This window comes from Solanum dulcamara, chromosome 10 (genome assembly GCF_947179165.1).
Source record: "Solanum dulcamara chromosome 10, daSolDulc1.2, whole genome shotgun sequence".
NCBI lineage: Eukaryota > Viridiplantae > Streptophyta > Magnoliopsida > Solanales > Solanaceae > Solanum > Solanum dulcamara.
The window spans coordinates 73,647,252-73,665,837 of record NC_077246.1 but is presented as its reverse complement, the minus strand read 5'-3'; the positions used below and the strand labels follow the sequence as shown (position 1 = coordinate 73,665,837).

Below are 18,586 nucleotides of genomic sequence, written 5' to 3'. Positions count from 1 at the left end.
AGTCATAATAATTAACAACTTAAATATTTTAAAAAAAAAATATACTAAAAATTTGGTTGACTTTCAAAATTTCACATGTGCCACATAAGTTGAAACAGAGAAAATAACATATATTGTTTGAAAATTACGTTAAAAGACCATACCGAAATTTGGTTGACTTTCAAAATTTCATATGTGCCGCATAAGTGTTGACAAAGTGAGTAACATGTATTATTTAAAAATTACGTTAAAAGTACTATTTATCACAATAATTAAGAACTTAAAATATTTAAAAATATATAAAATTTGATTGACTCTCCTAATATCATTTGTGCCACATAAATTTAAACAAATTGAATAATATATATTGGGCCCTTCCTTGCACGGATTCTTATTTATGTATATATATATATATATATGTATATCGGAACAAATAATGTCATTATTATAGAGAAGTTATTTTAAAACAACAATAACATATCCAATATAATCTCACATGTAGAGTCCAAGGAATGTAGGATAACTTATCAAATGTAATCCCACACGTGGGGTCTGAGTAATATAAAATATACGTAATCTTATAACATATTCAATGAAATCCCATAGGGTCATAGGAGAGTACAAAGCGTGCGATTTACCTTCTATCTCTTTAAAATTAGAAATAGATAGATTGTTTTCGAGAGAACTTAGTTATTTTAATTAGAATTATTGCAATAGCACACATGACCAAAACCATTGGCATTCATATACACACACAACAAAAAAACATCAACACAGAAAGAAAGAAACCTAAGCTTTTGATATTGAGAAAAATAAAAAGTGGTCACTATAGCGCACATTAACCAAAGTTAACTCTCCCAGCGCACATTAGCATATACCAATGTCTTCACCTCCTCTTCCCTCTTCTTTCTCGTTACACTCCTTATCCCTCTTCTTCCTCTTCTTCTCCTCTTTTAGGGTTACCTTTCTCCTTTTTCTTCTTTACTATTTACTCCAAATTTCATCTCTTCAAATTTGTGTTTTTGGTTTTTTATCATTACTCCCACCAAATGTTTGTTCCCATTGTTGTTTTCACAGCTCAAAGAACATAATCTATGGACCCAAAGAGTCGGTATTCGTACTCCAATCTCTTCAATCTCGAGGTATTGTTTGTGGGTTTTGCTATTTTGTCAAAAGGGTGTGTTGTGATATGGAAATCTTGGTAGTTAGTGTTAGGGTGTGGGATAATTTTGTTGGTTAGGGATTTGATGGGTTCGAGAAAGTTAATTTTTTTTTACATGTTTGGAGTGTTTTTTTTTTGATTTTATTGTGGGTTTTGTGCTTAACTCTCAAAAGGGTGTCTGTTGATACTAAAATCTTGGTGGTTAGTGTTAGTGTTTAGGATAATTTTGTGGGTTAGGGATTTGATGGGTTAATTCATTGAGAAAGTTTATGTTTTTTTTGCATGTTTAGAGTGACTTTTGATTTACTGTGAATTGTGCTCAAAAGGGTGTCTGTGATTCTAAAATCTTGTTTTTTTTGGTTTTTGGTTAGTTTTAGTGTTGAGGATAATTTTGTGGATTAGGGATTTGATGGGTTAATTCATCGAGAAAGTTTGGACTTTTTGCATGTTTAAAGTGATTTTTGATTTATTGTGAATTGTGCTCAACTCTCAAAAGGGTGTCTGGTGATACTAAAATCTTGGTGTTTTTTTTTTGGTTAGTGTTAGTGTTGAGGATAATTTTGTGGGTTAGGGATTTGATGGGTTAATTCTTCGAGAAAGTTAAATTATTTTTTTGCATGATTGGACTGATATTTTGATTTACTGTGTGTTGTGCTCAACTCTCAAATAGGTGTCTTGTGATACTAAAATCTTGGTGTTCTTTTTTTTGGTTAGTGTTAGTGTTGAGGACAATTTTGTGGGTTAGGGATTTGATGGGTTAATTCTTCGAGAAAGTTAAATTATTTTTTTGCATGATTGGACTGATATTTTGATTTACTGTGTGTTGTGCTCAACTCTCAAATGGGTGTCTTGTGATACTAAAATTTTGGTGTTCTTTTTTTTGGTTAGTGTTAGTGTTGAGGATAATTTTGTGGGTTAGGGATTTGATGGGTTAATTCTTCGAGAAAGTTAAATTATTTTTTTGCATGATTGGACTGATATTTTGATTTACTGTGTGTTGTGCTCAACTCTCAAAAGGGTTTCTTGTGATACTAACATCTTGGTGGTTAGTGTTAGTGTTAAGGATAATTTTTTTGGTTAAGGATTTGATGGGTTAATTCATTGAGAAAATTTTGAATTTTTGCATGTTTATTATGAATTGTGCTCAATTCTCAAAAGAGAGTCTGGTGATACTTAAATCTATATAGTTAGTGTTAGTGTTAGGATAATTTTGTGGGTTAGGGATTTGATGGGTAAAGTTGGTATTTTTTTGCATGTTTGGAGTGATTTTTGATTTATTGTGAATTGTGATCAACTCTCTAAAGGGTGTCTGGTGATGTTAAAATCTTTATAGTTAGTGTTAGGATTTTTTTTTTTACCCCCCATTTTGGAGGTAGTTAGTGTTAGGATAGTTTTGTCAGTTAGGGATTTGATGGGTTAAGGGTTAATTCATTGAGAAAGTTTTAACTTTTTGCATGTTTAGAGTATTTTTGATTTATTTTGGATTGTGCTCAACTCTCAAAATGGTGTATGGTGATACTAAAATCTTGGTGGTTTGTGTTAGTGTTAGGATAATTTTGTGGGTTAGGGATTTGATGGGTTGAAGAAAGTTTATTTTTTTGCATTTTTGGAGTGATTTTTGATATATTTTGAACTGGGTTTCTCTTGGAGTTTCTGTTCGGTTCTCAAAATGGTGTCTTGCTTTATTAAAATCCTGACAAATTAATGTTGCTGTTAGGACATTATTTTTTGGGTGTATTCTTCGAGAAAGTTTATTTATTTTGCTTGTTTCTAGAGATTTTTGATTTACTTGAGCTGGGTTTTACTTGGAATTTCAATTGGGTGTTGTGGAATTGTGAATTTTAATTGAAGTGTGGAACTTTTTTTTGACTCCTGATATTCTCAGTTTTTTTTCTTCTTTTGGATAGTCTTTGATTAACTTCCAGCTGCCCCAACTCGATGATGATTTTGATTATCATGGGAATAGCAGTCAGGACGAGAGCAGAGGTAGCCCAGGTAGGCACATTCTTTCTTGACATTGTTTCTGCTCTCTTGTTTTATTGAATTTTTTGTTATTTGAGTGATGAGTATGACCAAAAGGCGAATAGGACTTAATTTGTGACTGAGCACATTTTTCTGAGTAAAAAGTGTTTATTACTACTAATATTAGTTCAAAAGAATGAAAATACTTTAGTTTGTGAATGCACACTCTTTCTCCTATTACAATGCAAATTTGAATTGCTTGAAGCAATGAAAAGTTAATAATCAGCTGCATCTTATGTTGGTTGGTAGGTGGAGCAACCGGAAGCCAGAGTAATGGTATATTGTCTGGTAGGGAGTCAAAGAGAAAGAGGCGGACTTCATATAGTAGTGATGAAGATGGGGACAGGGACAGAGCTTGTAGTACCTATATTTCTGAGGAAAAGTATAGAACAATGCTGGGAGAACACATTCAAAAGTACAAGAGGAGGCTTGGTAATTCCTCAGCAAGCCCTGCAGCTACTCGTAATGGGGTACCTGTGTTGAGAGGTGGTGGAGGTTCAAGAGACCAGAAGTCAACAAATGATCATAGAGGAGCGATCAGACTTGCCTCTACATCAGAATTTTTTAACAATAGCACTCAGAGCTTAGGAAACCATATTCAGTCAGATTTTCCAGGGCCATATGGTGGTGATAGGTTTGCCTCTCTGCTTTCACTTAATCTTTTCAAATGAATGTTGAGTTGTTTTGGATTGTTAACACCCCCCCCCCCCCTTCCCCTAAAAGGTAAAGTGTGTCGCCTAACATTTGGAAGTCATGCAGATCTATTTATGAACCTGCTTTCTTGGATCTTGGGGAGGACATCACATACAAGATCCCTCCACCCTATGAAAAGCTGGCAACATCATTGAACTTGCCAACCATGTCAGATATTCAAGTTAATGAAATTTACCTCAAGGGTACACTTGATTTGGAAACTTTGGCTGCAATGATGGCTTCTGATAAGAAACTTGGGCCCAAACGTCAAGCAGGAATGGGTGATGCCAAGCCACAATTTGAATCTCTTCAGGCACGATTGCGAGCCCAGCCGGCTAATAGTGCCGGTCAGAGATTCAGTCTGCAAGTCAGTGAAGCTGCATTAGAGGCTTCTTCCATCCCTGAGGGGGCTGCAGGAGGTATACGGCGTTCTATATTGTCAGACGGTGGTGTCTTACAGGTTTATTATGTGAAGGTGTTAGAGAAAGGAGACACCTATGAGGTCAGTCATTCTCTTTTGTGTTTATCTCATAGTTATATGGGCATTTAGTCCTGTTGCTTATGTCTGAATGGTCACTTGGAGCTGCAGATTATTGAACGTAGTCTACCCAAAAAGCCAAAGTTGAAGAAAGATCCTTCTGCGATTGAGAAGGAAGAAATGGAGAAGATTGGAAAATATTGGATAAACCTTGTCAGGAAAGAAATCCCAAAACATCATAAGATATTCATCAATTTCCACAGGAGGCAATTGACTGATGCCAAGCGGATTGCAGAAACTTGTCAGAGAGAAGTAAGCACATCAGATGCTTTTTTTATGTTGATATTTTTCTATTCAATACTGGATCTTGTACGAACAAATTTGTGTGTTATTCTTCATATGACTCTGCAAATTAATACCGCTAGTCGTCATTTGGACATTCTTACTTGAGTTGTGGGTTGGTTTCAGGTGAAAATGAAAGTTAGCAGATCACTTAAGGTGATGAGAGGTGCAGCAATTCGTACAAGGAAACTTGCTAGGGATATGCTCGTGTTTTGGAAGAGAGTTGACAAAGAGATGGTACTTAAATTCTACGTTTTTATATTATTTCATTTGAACTTTTTGCTATTACGGTATGTATGAAAAGTTGCTATTCAAGAGAGACCTGAGCAGCCGGAGAGGAGGGAGGAAGGAAGAGTTGGCCACAGTTACCTGCATCCTTTTTTTTCAAAAAAATCGAACATGGCTAACTGCATCCTTAAATAACCAAAATAGAGCTCTCTGGTTTGATGCTTTTAAGACTAATTTTAAGACTATTACTGCATTATATGTGCATCTTAACCTGTACTATCCCAGAGAAGAAATTGAAGGTGACAGATATGTTCACCTAACTGGCTCTATAGTTCTGTCCCTATTTTATATGATATTGTTGCTGTAAGAGTTTCTTTGCAGCCAATATTTTGGGTTATATGTTGGTTTAACTACTAAAACTTGCAATGGAGTATTGATATACTTTTGATATAAGAGAGTATATGTTTATCAGGATTCAGGACTCGTAAATATAGTTTTCCAATATATAGATTTCTTGGAAATGTGAGGATGAAGAGTGTAGTAGGCTGTTTTGCCACTTAATATAGTCTTTACCTTATTAAAGAAAAGGCATAATACATAAAAGCTAAGTTGCTCGGACTCTCCAAAAATGTTGCCACACCAGTGTCGGATCCTCCAAAAATGCACTACTTTTGAAGGATCTGACACACACCCGATGGCATTTTTGAAGAGTCCGAGCAGCATAGCAGAAAATTGCCCTTTTAACTTGGCCTCAACTGACAACTATGCTCTCTAACTTTTGATGCGCATAGTAGGCACTTAAACTTGTATAAAGGTGAACTAGTAGACACACACGTCCTACGTGACAATTTGCATGAGATACACTAACTGATTTGTATATGCCACGTAGGCCGGGTGTGTCTGTTCAACTTAATACAACTTTAAGTACCTACTTGTACACACCCAAAGTTGAAGGCATAGATGCCAGCTGAGGCTAATTTAAGGACACGTTTATGTATTATGCCTAAAGAAAATGACTCGTAAAGATGCATGCCTGTCATCATGTTTCCTCTAGAAGATTGAATATGCTAAATGAACATAGTTCTTCATGAGTTTCTGCTGTTCACTGTTTGACTAGAGGACTTCCTAAAATGTAAAATTAATAATGTTGTAGGCAGAAGTAAGGAAAAGGGAGGAAAAAGAAGCAGCAGAAGCTTTGAAGCGTGAACAAGAGCTTCGTGAAGCAAAGAGACAACAACAAAGGCTCAACTTTCTGCTATCACAAACTGAACTTTACAGCCATTTCATGCAAAATAAATCAGCTTTACCCTCTGAGGCTGTGCCTTTAGGTGATGAAATGATAAATGACCCAGAAATGTTGTTAAGTTCTACTGAAAGACCTGGAGAGGAAGAGGATCCTGAAGAGGCTGAACTGAGAAAAGAGGCTCTGAAAGCTGCACAGGATGCAGTTTCAAAGCAGAAAATGATGACAAGTGCATTTGATAGTGAATGTCTGAAACTGCGTCAAGCTGCTGAAATTGAACCCTCCCAGCAAGATGCTCCAGCTGCTGACATAGACTTATTGCATCCGTGAGTTTTTGAGTTCCTTCAAGATATATCGTCTTTGTTCTTTTGCTGAGTGATTTTGGTGTCACAAATTTTCTTGCTCCACTCTCTGGGTTGTACTTACTTGCTGTTTTGGTGCACCTTTAGGTCAACCATGCCTGTGGCTTCAACTGTGCAAGCACCAGAATTATTCAAGGGTACTCTTAAAGATTATCAGTTGAAAGGCCTCCAGTGGCTTGTAAATTGTTACGAGCAGGTAAGCTGTTATTTCCTGTGAGTTTCTCGTTTTGCTCAACCTCTCTGGAGATTTTCCTTGGCTGACTTATAACATTCAACTTTATCTGTCAGGGTTTAAATGGCATTCTTGCTGATGAGATGGGTCTTGGGAAAACAATCCAGGCCATGGCTTTCTTGGCACATTTGGCAGAAGTAAGCGATCTAGTTATTCATGTTTTATTTATCACTTTCTTGTAGTAAATTATCAAAATCAAGAACTGTTTGGTAGAGTATCTAGCAACTTGGCTTCATTGATCTCTGCAGGAAAAGAATATATGGGGTCCCTTTTTAGTTGTTGCTCCCGCGTCAGTCTTGAACAACTGGGCTGATGAAATTGGTCGTTTTTGCCCTGATCTAAAAACTCTTCCATATTGGGGAGGTTTACAAGAACGAGTGGTGCTTCGAAAGAATATTAACCCAAAACGTCTTTATCGTCGGTAATTTCATTTGGCTTTGGCTGTCTTATACATATTAATGGAGTGATGGACTTGCCTACACTTACTGGTTCTTTCATGTCCCCCTCATTTATTGTGGATTTGCTCTTCTTTTCTTTCTCAGTAACTTTCTTGCTTGGTAAGGCACTTATTAGTTTGATGAATATTATTGATGAGGCGAAAGCTTCTGAAAACTGATCTGCTTGATGTAGTGAAAGCTAATCATAGGTTAGATGATGGTGTTTGGATTGGGATACCTAGGAATATAACAGTATTTACAAGTATAGTAATGAAAGGGAGGAAAGGATGGGGAGCAATCACTTGAATGTCAAAAAGTTAATTCTTTGAGTTAACAATTTTTCTACTTTACTAAGCTGTTAGTCCAAATAATGAGTAACTGCTCACACGGGGATGCTTGAGATGCTCACACGGGGATGCTTGAGATCGTGATGTGAAAATCCAATAGAGCTTTAGTGAAACCAAGCTTATCTGGGTAATAAACTACCCAATGCTGTTGGTGATGAAGTTAACAATTATTACCGAATTATAAAAAGCATTTCTTGGCAGTGGAAAGGTTGTTAGCATTTTGTTCCTCTCTTGGTTAAGTATCCATGCATTTAATAAATAGATAAAATCCATGAGTTGAATATTGTAATTCGTCCGGCCTAAGTTTAGTGATGGAACCAAACTTTGATTTCAGGGATGCTGGATTCCACATTCTCATTACCAGTTATCAACTACTAGTCTCTGACGAGAAATACTTTAGACGTGTTAAATGGCAATACATGGTGCTGGATGAAGCCCAGGCAATCAAAAGCGCAAACAGGTCTGATCATCTAGCCTTGAAAACTTTGTCCTACTGATTAATTTAACCCCATTAATAAGTTTTATCATTTACTGGGAATGTGGTGGAAGCCAAAGCTGCTAAGCAATTCCTAATTGAGTACCAGGATCCTTGCTTTCTAGTTACCATCAAACTTCTTAACTTTTTTCATATAAAACAAGTTGTAAACACACTAGTTACTGGGAACCTACATTACTCAAACTCTCCAACAGAGTTGCCGTATCCGTGTCGGATCCTCCAAAAAAAATTGCACAGCTTTTGGAAGATCCAACTACACCCGGCGATATTTTCTAAGAGTCTGAGTAACATAGCTGGGAACAACAATCATATAGTTGACAGGCATGTAAAGATTAAACATGGCTGAACTCTACCTTCAAATTCAATCATCTGAAATCTACTTGTCTTAGCTTGAAGCTGGTTGTAAAAATTTGCATAATAACAGTTCTATTTGTAGTATATGGAGTTTTGGTGTGCGTGCTGAGGAAAATCATATATTACAATTTGTAGTTTCAGGATTTGATTCTTTAGTTCATTTGATTCAGTGTCCATATGATGTGATGAGCATATCCTGCACAGGTTATAAGTTGATCAACTTTTAGTAAGATCTGAGTTGAATCTTGAATGTGTAATCATTATCGTGCAAAAAATATTAAAGCAGATGTGCACATACTGTTGACTACTGCATTATTAGACCATGAGTAATATTTTCACTTTAGGTTCTTTCTCCTTTGTCCTTTCCTTTCCTATTTTTAGAAATCTTTTTCTCCTTTTAACTGATTTTGGAATTGAATACATGAGTTTCAATTGCTTTCCATGCCCGTGGGTATATGGACAATTTTTATTTTTCCATCTACAATATTGGGTATAGATGCTAGCTGTTTTCAGGTATTCCTTTACTGATAGCGAAGCATTAGTAAGATCTAACAGGGGATGCAAATGGTGACAAGAACATCAACTTACATTTTTCAACTGTCACAATTTAAAACATGACACATTTATTTATTTAAATCTGCACATCATATATCTTGTTGCACCTACAGAATAAAATAAATAAGCAAACAAGTTGTTAATCTTAACTTCTCTCTCTCATTGTATCCTGTTGTACTCTGATTGACAGTATAAGATGGAAGACATTGCTGAGTTTCAATTGTCGAAACCGTTTGCTTCTGACTGGTACTCCAGTTCAAAATAACATGGCTGAGCTGTGGGCGCTCCTCCACTTTATCATGCCTACCTTATTTGATAGCCATGAACAATTTAACGAATGGTTTTCAAAAGGGTACGTATGTTTCAGTGTAAGGTGTTCTTGCTTTAATGTATCAGTTTTGCATTTTGTGATGGTTCTTTGTGCTCTATGATCAGAATCGAAAACCACGCGGAGCATGGTGGGTCATTAAACGAGCACCAGCTCAGCCGACTGGTAAGGGAGCTTTGTTTTGTAGTTGGAATGCAGACAATCCAATATCTTCAGATACAACTGGCTTATGGCCTACAGTGATTCAATATCTTTCTAAGGAATATTTTTGGTCATTTTGACTTAACAAAGTAGGCATGTAGTATGGGCATATTGTCATCTTTTATATTTTTTACTTGTCAAGAACACTCTATAATGGAGTAAGCACCTAATGTGTTCTACTCCTGATTGTATTAGCATATCCTCTTGCATGTTTCTGGTGTTAGAACATTCTAGTAATTAGTTAGAAATGTCCTTGTTATTGTTAATCATCAAACCCTGTATTAGTTCTCCATCTTTTTTCTCTCTGTTAATCCTGGTATTATTAGCATACCTTCTTGGTTAACTAATGATTTCATCTTCATGAATTTCTCTTTCTGAAATCTTCCAAACAGCATGCCATTTTGAAACCTTTCATGCTACGGCGGGTTAAAAAGGATGTGGTTTCTGAGTTGACTGGGAAAACTGAAATCACAGTGCACTGTAAGTTGAGTTCTCGTCAGCAGGCATTTTATCAAGCAATAAAAAATAAGATATCCCTTGCTGAGTTAATTGATAGCAGCCGTGGGCATCTTAACGAGAAGAAAATTCTAAACCTGATGAATATTGTTATCCAGTTGAGGAAGGTGATTGATCTCTTGTTTTGTACTGCTCTTTCGCGTTGCATCAGCAGATAATTTTATGGTGGACCTGCCATACTACTGTTCTATCTGATTTTTTTTTCACTAAGAGTTTCTATTTCTTTTGTTGGTATGCCAGGTTTGCAACCATCCAGAGCTCTTTGAGAGAAATGAAGGAAGTTCTTACTTCTATTTTGGAGATGTTCCATACTCACTTCTTCCTGCTCCCTTCGGTGAACTTGAGGATGTATTCTTTTCTGGCGGTCGAAGTCCTGTTACATACCAGGTACTGTTTGGAACTCTTTATAGTTCTTCATGGAGTTATTATTGTTTATGTGTGCACAGAGAACAGCCTGATTCAGTGCATCATCTGCTTCTTGTTTCTTTAATTGATATTTCTGAAACGTTAATAGTTAGGTATAATATCATTCTGCAATTATAATCCTCATTTGGCCACTTCACACATTCCATAGTTGGCGTTATTGCCAAATTTTAACATTGAAGTATGGAAACTATAAATTGCCATCTTGAAGGTAAATCTTATGACTTCAGAGGTGATGTTTGATGCTGGCTCGTCTCTCTTCCGATAAAGAGGATTGCTGAAGTTACTTTTTACGAAGTTAGTGTGTTGAAAAGTTGGGACATTATTGAATGAACTGATAAGAAATGGACCTTTTAAGTCAACCCCAAAAACTAGCTTAAGAGGTGAGAATCGCCCAATGCTATGGAAAGAGCCCAATAAAACTCTTCCCAACCGAGTCCCCCATTAACACCCAGCACGATCAGGATTAGACATCTGGAGCAAGGACAATATAAGATGGGGCGGAATATCGGGTAAACCATGAATTGAGTTGAGTCTGACTCTAATACCATGATAAGAAAATTGATCTTGGGTCTAACTCAACTTCAAAAGCTAGCTCAAGAGGTAGATTGTCCAAAATCATACAAAAAAAACAATAATACCCTTTCCAACTGATATGGGAACTCAACAAGAACAAACACTTTAGAAGTATAGATTCCTGTAGTCTCTTAAGAATTAGTTTATTAGTGAGATAATATGCTTACTTTAATTTCATTTCTCACATCAAATTTTATAATTGAGACCTTATTATTGTGAATTGGTAATCATAAGGTCTCAATAAGCTGTATTTCCTAGAACCAATAAAGTGCATATACTTGTCAACTAAATAATTTTATGATCTACAATTTCAAAAAAATAATAATTTTATGATCTATTTAGAACCGGGAGCAAAAGTAGCCTGGGCCGTATCTGTTATAAAACCACCCCAAACTATCACTATATTATGTTATTTTTTACAACTATTTCTATAAAAAATAATTAGAGAGCTAAGAGTTAGCTAAGCGATCTAGCAATTTAGAAAACGTGAAACATAATAAAGCAAAAATATAGCACAAATCTTCATACCCAAATCCATAAAAAGGGTTCAAGAAAATTGCTTAGCATTATGTGAGAAAGCAGATCATAGAATTGAATTATAGCATAGAACTTTTGCATCAACAACAACAACAACCCAGTGAAATCCTACAATGTGGGGTCTGGGGAGGGTAAAGTGTATGCAGACCTTACTTCTACCAAGGTAGGACGACTGTTTCCGAGAGACCCTCGGCTCAAAAAAAGCATAAAAAGAGGTCAGATAAGGCTAAAGAAGTTCAAAGCGTTGTGGGAAAACAAATAACGAATAACGCAATTAACGAAAGCGACACAGATAAAATAGAATAATCAAAGTACAGAAAGTAATAGAAAGATAATAACAGAAGTTAGAGCACAACAAATTATAGTGCGCTAATGCGCCTACTAATACGAAAGAATAACGAGACTATGTACTAGCCTTCTACCCTAATATAGGTCCTCTACACCCTTCTATCTAAGGTCATGTCCTCGGTAAGCTGTAACTGCGCGATGTCCTGTCTAATCACCTCTCCCCAATATTTCTTCGGCCTACCCCTACCTCTTCTGAAACCATCCATGGCCAACCTCTCACACCTCCGAACTCTCCTCTTCACATGTCCAAACCATCTCAGTCGCATTTTCCGCATCTTGTCTTCCACCGAGGCCACTCCTACCTTATCCCGAATAGCCTCATTTCTAATCTTGTCGCTCCTGGTATGCACACACATCCATCTCAACATTCTCATCTCGGCTACTTTCATCTTTTGAACGTGAGAAACCTTAACTGGCCCAACACTCCGCCCCATATAACATAGTCGGTCTAACCACCACTTTGTAGAACTTGCCCTTAAGTTGTGGTGGCACCTTCTTGTCACATAGCATCCCGGAAGTGAGCCTCCATTTCATCCACCCTGCCCTAATACGATGTGTGACATCATCGTCAATCCACTGTCTTGCATGATAGACCCAAGGTACTTGAAACTACTTTTCTTTTGGATGGACTGGTCACCAAGCCTAACTTCCGCGCCAACCTCCCGAGGTGTCTCACTGAACTAACTTTTGCATCAATATAAATAAATTCAATAAAGACAGATCAAAATATCATACATAAACAACAAAACCAATGAAACATCTTGCTTCAAAATCATATCAAACTTTGATGAACTAATAAAATGATCAAATTCTCACCAAAGATTTCTTCATAACAACATTCCACAGTTCAAAGATAAGTCAACCATCATACATGAGAATTCGAGAACATTCTGTAACAGAGAATTTAAATTCGTAGAAAAAATTGAAAACATCCAAAAAAAAAAGATTGTTGAATAACTTTTCGATTTGTGACACACTGAAATGAATAGGATGGGAACTTACTTTATAGTATGCATCAAAAACTTACTTTGTAGTACCTAAAAAATTCCGTAACTCCCATTTATAGGGTGGAACATTGAGTTCATTTGATTTTAAAAGTTTGTGTTATGAAGTCATACGTTACATCCGTTCTCATATGTTATGTCTTTTACTATACCTGAAATAATGAGGAATATAAAGCATAAGCAGGAGAAAACAAATAGAAAGGTCGAATATTAATTTCCTTAACCAATAAAGTGTAGTTGACTGGTAAATCCGTAAATGTCACTAATTATTGATATATTTAATGTTATTACAAAGATACTTGCAAAGTAGTAGGAAAACCAATTTTTTAAAGAAAAAGCCAAAAAAAGATAGATATGAATGAAGGTCATACAATGGTGCCACATCACTTTGTCTATGCCTAGCTTCATTTTATATATATGTAATATTGTATGATTCGATCAACTAGTGCCACTTCAGCAAGATGATTCTTACGATGTTCCTAAATGTATACATGTGACAACAGTGAAATGTCGGCTTAGTGGGACTTCTTAATAATCAGCAAATTTCATGCTTATCGAACTTACTCTTTTGTATTAAATCCTTTTCAGATACCAAAGCTGGTTTACCGGGGAGCTAATAGATCGAGCATGCTTCACTCTACTATGGGGCAGGGTGTAAGTAAAGAATTATTTGAGAAGTACTTTAACATATATTCTCCAGAGAATATTCACCGCTCAATACTCCAAGAAATGCACGAGTCGGATGTTGGCTATATACAGAGCGGAACATTTGGTTTTACTCGTTTAGTTGACATGTCACCCATGGAGGTTGCATTTTCGGCAACTGGCTCTTTATTGGAGAAATTGTTATTCTCAATTGTTAGAGCCAGCCGACAATTTTTGGATGAAATTTTGGACTTGATGGAGTCTGAGGATGATGATCTCTGTTGTAGTCACCTTGGAAGGGACAAAGTAAGAGCAGTGACACGAATGTTATTGCTTCCATCAAAGTCCGAAGCAAATTTATTAAGAACAAGACTAGCAACGGGGCCTGCTGATGCACCATTTGAGGTTTTGGCCATGGAACATCAGGATAGGCTTTTATCTAATGTTAATCTCTTGCATTCGATATACTCCTTTATTCCTAGAACAAGAGCACCTCCTGTAAGTGATGTTATATTGTTTGCTCTTAGTGCTTTCCATGTGTACGCAATGGGTTACTAACTACCAGATGTATCTTGCAGATAAATGCTCATTGCTCAGATAGAAATTTTGCTTACAAAATGCTTGAGGAACTACACCATCCATGGATTAAAAGGTTGTTGGTTGGGTTTGCGCGCACATCGGAATGTAATGGTCCTAGGAAGCCAGGTGTCGCACACCATTTAATACAAGAGATAGACTCTGAATTACCCATCACACAACCTGCTCTTCAGCTTACGTACCAAGTTTTTGGTTCATGTCCACCCATGCAACCATTTGACCCTGCAAAGATGCTAACGGCATGTTATCTGTTCCTTCTATTTCCTTTTCTCTTTAATATACAATGTGCCTTTAAGCACATAAAGTATCTAAATTTAAATTTCGTATGTAATTACAGGACTCAGGGAAGCTTCAAACACTTGACATATTATTAAAGCGTTTGCGGGCAGGGAATCACCGTGTTCTTATCTTTGCACAAATGACAAAAATGTTGGATATTCTAGAGGTATTTGAATCTTTCTGCTGCTCGTTGGTGGTTTAGATTTATATTTTCATGATGATATGATATTAGCAGCAGTGGCAGATTGCCTGTATGAAACTCTTATGTTCGTTTACGGTTTTAGCTCTTGGGAGTTGAGAAGAGTGAGACTCTTAGTTTACTGGTATCTGATCAAAATTCTCTGGGCAGTGGTGGTCACAGTAATGCTTTGGTTCACTAACCAGGCTGATATAGATGCAAAATGCAGCTTGCATATAAAAACTTCACAACTAAATTGATCAAAAAATAATCATGGGTTGCTAAATTAAGCACTGCTATATGTTTGTCATGTAGTACCTTATCCCGTGTTTTTGTGCTCGAGTACAGGTTCTCTTCAGCTGTCAATGTTTTGAAGAGGTTTGTAGCTCATCTAGGAAGAACTATTTGATAACTGGTACTTAGACCGGCCCTTGCATGAATTATGAATTTTGGGTATTGTTTTCTTTTGAAGTCCAACCAAAACTTAGGTTACATTGAATCATGGAATGGTTTCTTGAGCATATTATATGAGGGTGGGCATACTACAACAAGGACTATGCTTTATAATGTATTAACAACAACAACACACCCAGTATAGTCCCACACTTGTGGTCTAGGGAGGGTAGTGTACGTAGAGCTTACCTCTACCTTGTCAGGTAGAGAGGTTGTTTGTGGAAGACCCTCGACTCAAAGAAAGCAAAAACACAACATTTATGAAGACATAAGCAATAGCAGAATAGTTAGAAAATATAGGCATACAAGAAACATTAGTATAGAGAATATAATAAAAATACGGGAACAGTATAATAATAAAATACCGAAAATAATACTAATACTTCTAAATGGAGAGACCAGATGCAGAACTATTTATAGTGTATGAAGCTAAGCATGAAAAAAAAGATACTATGTGAAGCTGTTGTTGGGATTCTCTTATAGTGGTTTCCCTAATTGCTTCATTCATCTTATAATCAGTTCAGCTTGCAAAGACAGCGTATGTTTTCTACTGGAGCGTAATCCCATGACTAGGAAAGTTTTCATTGGTAATGGGTCTAAAATTGAAAGGGTAAAGGAACTTTGCTCTTGTAAAATTGCTAATATTTTCACTTGATTTGCAGGATTACATGCACTACAGGAAATATAGGTACTTGAGGCTTGATGGATCTTCCACTATAATGGATCGACGAGACATGGTCAAAGATTTCCAGCATCGGTATGTTTTGAATTCGAAGGGACTTGTAATCCATTTATGCTGTATTTGTACTGACTAATGTTGATTGCCTCATAGGAATGACATCTTTGTGTTCTTGCTGAGTACAAGAGCAGGGGGGCTTGGTATCAACTTGACAGCTGCTGACACTGTCATCTTCTATGAGAGTGACTGGAATCCAACTTTGGATTTACAGGCAATGGATAGAGCTCATAGGCTGGGTCAAACTAAGGATGTAGGTCTTCAACTTCTACATTTTCCTTTTTGACCACATAACTCTATTTTTAAAGATAATGATAGTGTCATCTTTTCTTGGACAATGCTGCTTTTGGAAGAAATCAGAAATGATGATTAAGAACTCATCAAAAAAAAGAAAAAGGATAATTGGGAACTTGCTTGCATCTAAGAGAAGCCGGTTTAGCTAGTCAGTTGGTTTATGCCGAAAAATCTGGTAGTGGATGTACTAACAGTTCTTTAGTCAGGCATTAAGATGAGCAATAAGAAAACTCCACCTATCTTTGTCTGCAAAGGTGTACTTTCATGCCAATAGTGTTTCTTATATATTGTTCCATGAAATTCCTTATGCTTTTTTCCAGTTTACTGGATTACATTGTTCTGGTGAAAATGATAATAAAATAATTTGCAAATGGCCTTTCTTCCCTCCTGATCATTTTCCCTCAATGTAAAGATTTATTATTTCACTTGCAGGTTACTGTTTATCGCTTAATCTGTAAAGAGACAGTTGAAGAGAAAATTCTGCAGAGAGCCAGTCAGAAAAACACAGTGCAGCAGCTTGTCATGACAGGTGGACATGTCCAGGGTGACCTTTTGGCTCCAGAAGATGTTGTTTCTTTGTTGATTGATGATGCACAGTTGGAGCAGAAACTAAAGGAAATTCCTCTTCAGGTGGGATATAAGAATAGTGTTCGGAATCTCCTTGTGAGAATTAGCTCTCTTACTTCCTTTCAGTTTTTCCCCTCTTTGTTTTTCTGCTTATTTCTTGTTTCTAACCGAGCAATATGGTGTTGGTTCATTAGCAGGCTAAAGAAAGACAAAAGAGGAAAGGTGGCACAAAAGGCATACGTATTGGTGCAGATGGTGATGCATCATTAGAAGATCTTACACATAGTGAATCTGTTGGGAGTGATGCTCTTTTACCGGAGAAAGCAAAATCAAGTAATAAAAAGGTGATCATTTTCTTACTTCTCAGATTCAAATGTTGTTTTTGAATTTGTCCTCTTCATAAACTTAGGTTGTCTAGTTACTCTTTCTGCATTTGACAGTTTGACACCTTTAAATTACCTCCATCTGCATGATGTGACCAATTTTGTGTTGGTGGATAAGCTAAGGTAGACGACACTATAGAGATGAAATTCCATGTCAGCCTCTGTATTCCTTTAGTTGTTTCTTATTGCACAACAAACAAGTAAACTGTATAGTAAAAAATTTCGATGCGTATTCAGTGGTGGAGCCAAGATTTTGTCTAAGGGGTTCAAAAGCTGAAGAAGTAGACATATGAACTGGTCGAAGGGGGTTTGACATCTACTCTATATACATAAGAAATTTATTTTAACCATGTATAAATAGTATAATTTTCTACTGAAGAGGATTTGGATGAATCCCCTAACCCCAAGGTGGCTCGGCCAATGTGCGTGTCAGTGTGTTGACTTGATTCATAATCTTATATGTGCAGAGGAAAGGTTCCACAGACAAGCAAACCCCAAGATCAAGGCCTCAAAAGAATCCGAAAAATCTTCAATCTGCATCACCCAACTCATTGTTGGAAGATGATATAGATGGCTTTCCACAAAACATTGACATGCAACAACAAAGGCCAAAAAGACTGAAGAGGCCAACTAAGAGCGTAAATGAGAACCTTGAACCAGCATTTACTGCCACTGTTCCTATGAGCCAAGAGGGGAACCATAACCATCCTTCGTCAGATATCAGCTCTGGTGGTGGGAGAGCAGGGGCTGAGGAAGAGGCATTGAGACATAATAATCTGTTTGCTGGCTAATAACAGGACAAGTGAAATATTATATCTTTTATCGAGCTACCGTTCTTTCTCCTCTTGGGGTGGATGAATTGCAGACTTGGAAGCAGAACCCAGTTACTTTCCAGTAGAACGTGGTAGCAGAATGAGAAGGTAGTGCGGAACTGTATATTAGTTGTACAGATTATTCGTAGGACTCCGGGGCACGAGACTTCTTGGCTGCTATACTTGAAATATAGTGATGTACAGTAGGCATTGATCTGTACCTTTTTGGTTAGGGGAAGTTAATGTAATCTGCCAAGAGTTTGGCAAATTTTTCTCCTGGTGGTGATTTTTGTTAGACATTATGTAATCACAAGGGGATGATTTTATAGAGCCATCAAAAGAAAATATTTGAATGACCATAGGCCATAGTTGTGGCCATTGGTCACTATGATTGTATTGATGATCTGGCCAATGCTTTTGTCACATGTGGATATTTTTTTATTACGTTGTCTTCTATCCTGAATTCCTATTTCATGATTCCTAAACTCTTAAAAGAAAGGCGTAGATCCTAGCATTTGGGGGGGGGGGGGGGGATTAAGCTATTTTTTTCAGTTTTTTGTGTTAATAAATTTTTTGGTGAGATGATTTTCATGCACTTTCTTGAAACATCTTTACAGGATCCTTCGTAATAACTTGAAAAAATAATAAGTATATTTTCATCATGATCCACAATATTTTTTAGCATTTAAGGGGTTACTTAATAGAAATTAGACATTTTTTTAGTTTTTTGTGTATTAGTCGATAAACTTTTTGGTGATATAGTTTACGGACACTTTTTT

General features: G+C 36.6%; 1 protein-coding gene across 2 annotated transcripts; it reads left to right on the top strand.

Moving 5' to 3' along the window:
• The first annotated feature begins 795 nt into the window (after positions 1 to 795).
• On the top strand, positions 796 to 18,232 carry LOC129871649 (chromatin-remodeling ATPase INO80). 2 transcript variants are annotated; one of them, XM_055946603.1, is made up of 23 exons: positions 796 to 1,121; positions 3,049 to 3,136; positions 3,413 to 3,797; positions 3,923 to 4,358; positions 4,446 to 4,646; positions 4,803 to 4,913; positions 6,058 to 6,473; positions 6,597 to 6,705; positions 6,798 to 6,878; positions 6,990 to 7,162; positions 7,860 to 7,985; positions 9,121 to 9,282; positions 9,366 to 9,423; positions 9,852 to 10,082; positions 10,216 to 10,362; positions 13,452 to 14,006; positions 14,087 to 14,344; positions 14,443 to 14,550; positions 15,678 to 15,772; positions 15,848 to 16,004; positions 16,478 to 16,675; positions 16,807 to 16,956; positions 17,463 to 18,232. In XM_055946603.1, exons 1-23 carry the CDS (start codon positions 1,074 to 1,076, stop codon positions 17,784 to 17,786), a joined length of 4,617 nt encoding a protein of 1,538 aa, XP_055802578.1. In that variant the 5' UTR covers positions 796 to 1,073; the 3' UTR covers positions 17,787 to 18,232. The 2 variants fall into 2 exon arrangements, with proteins under 2 accessions (XP_055802578.1, XP_055802579.1); XM_055946604.1 differs by having other exon boundaries at positions 797 to 1,121; positions 16,810 to 16,956.
• The last annotated feature ends 354 nt before the right edge of the window (positions 18,233 to 18,586 follow it).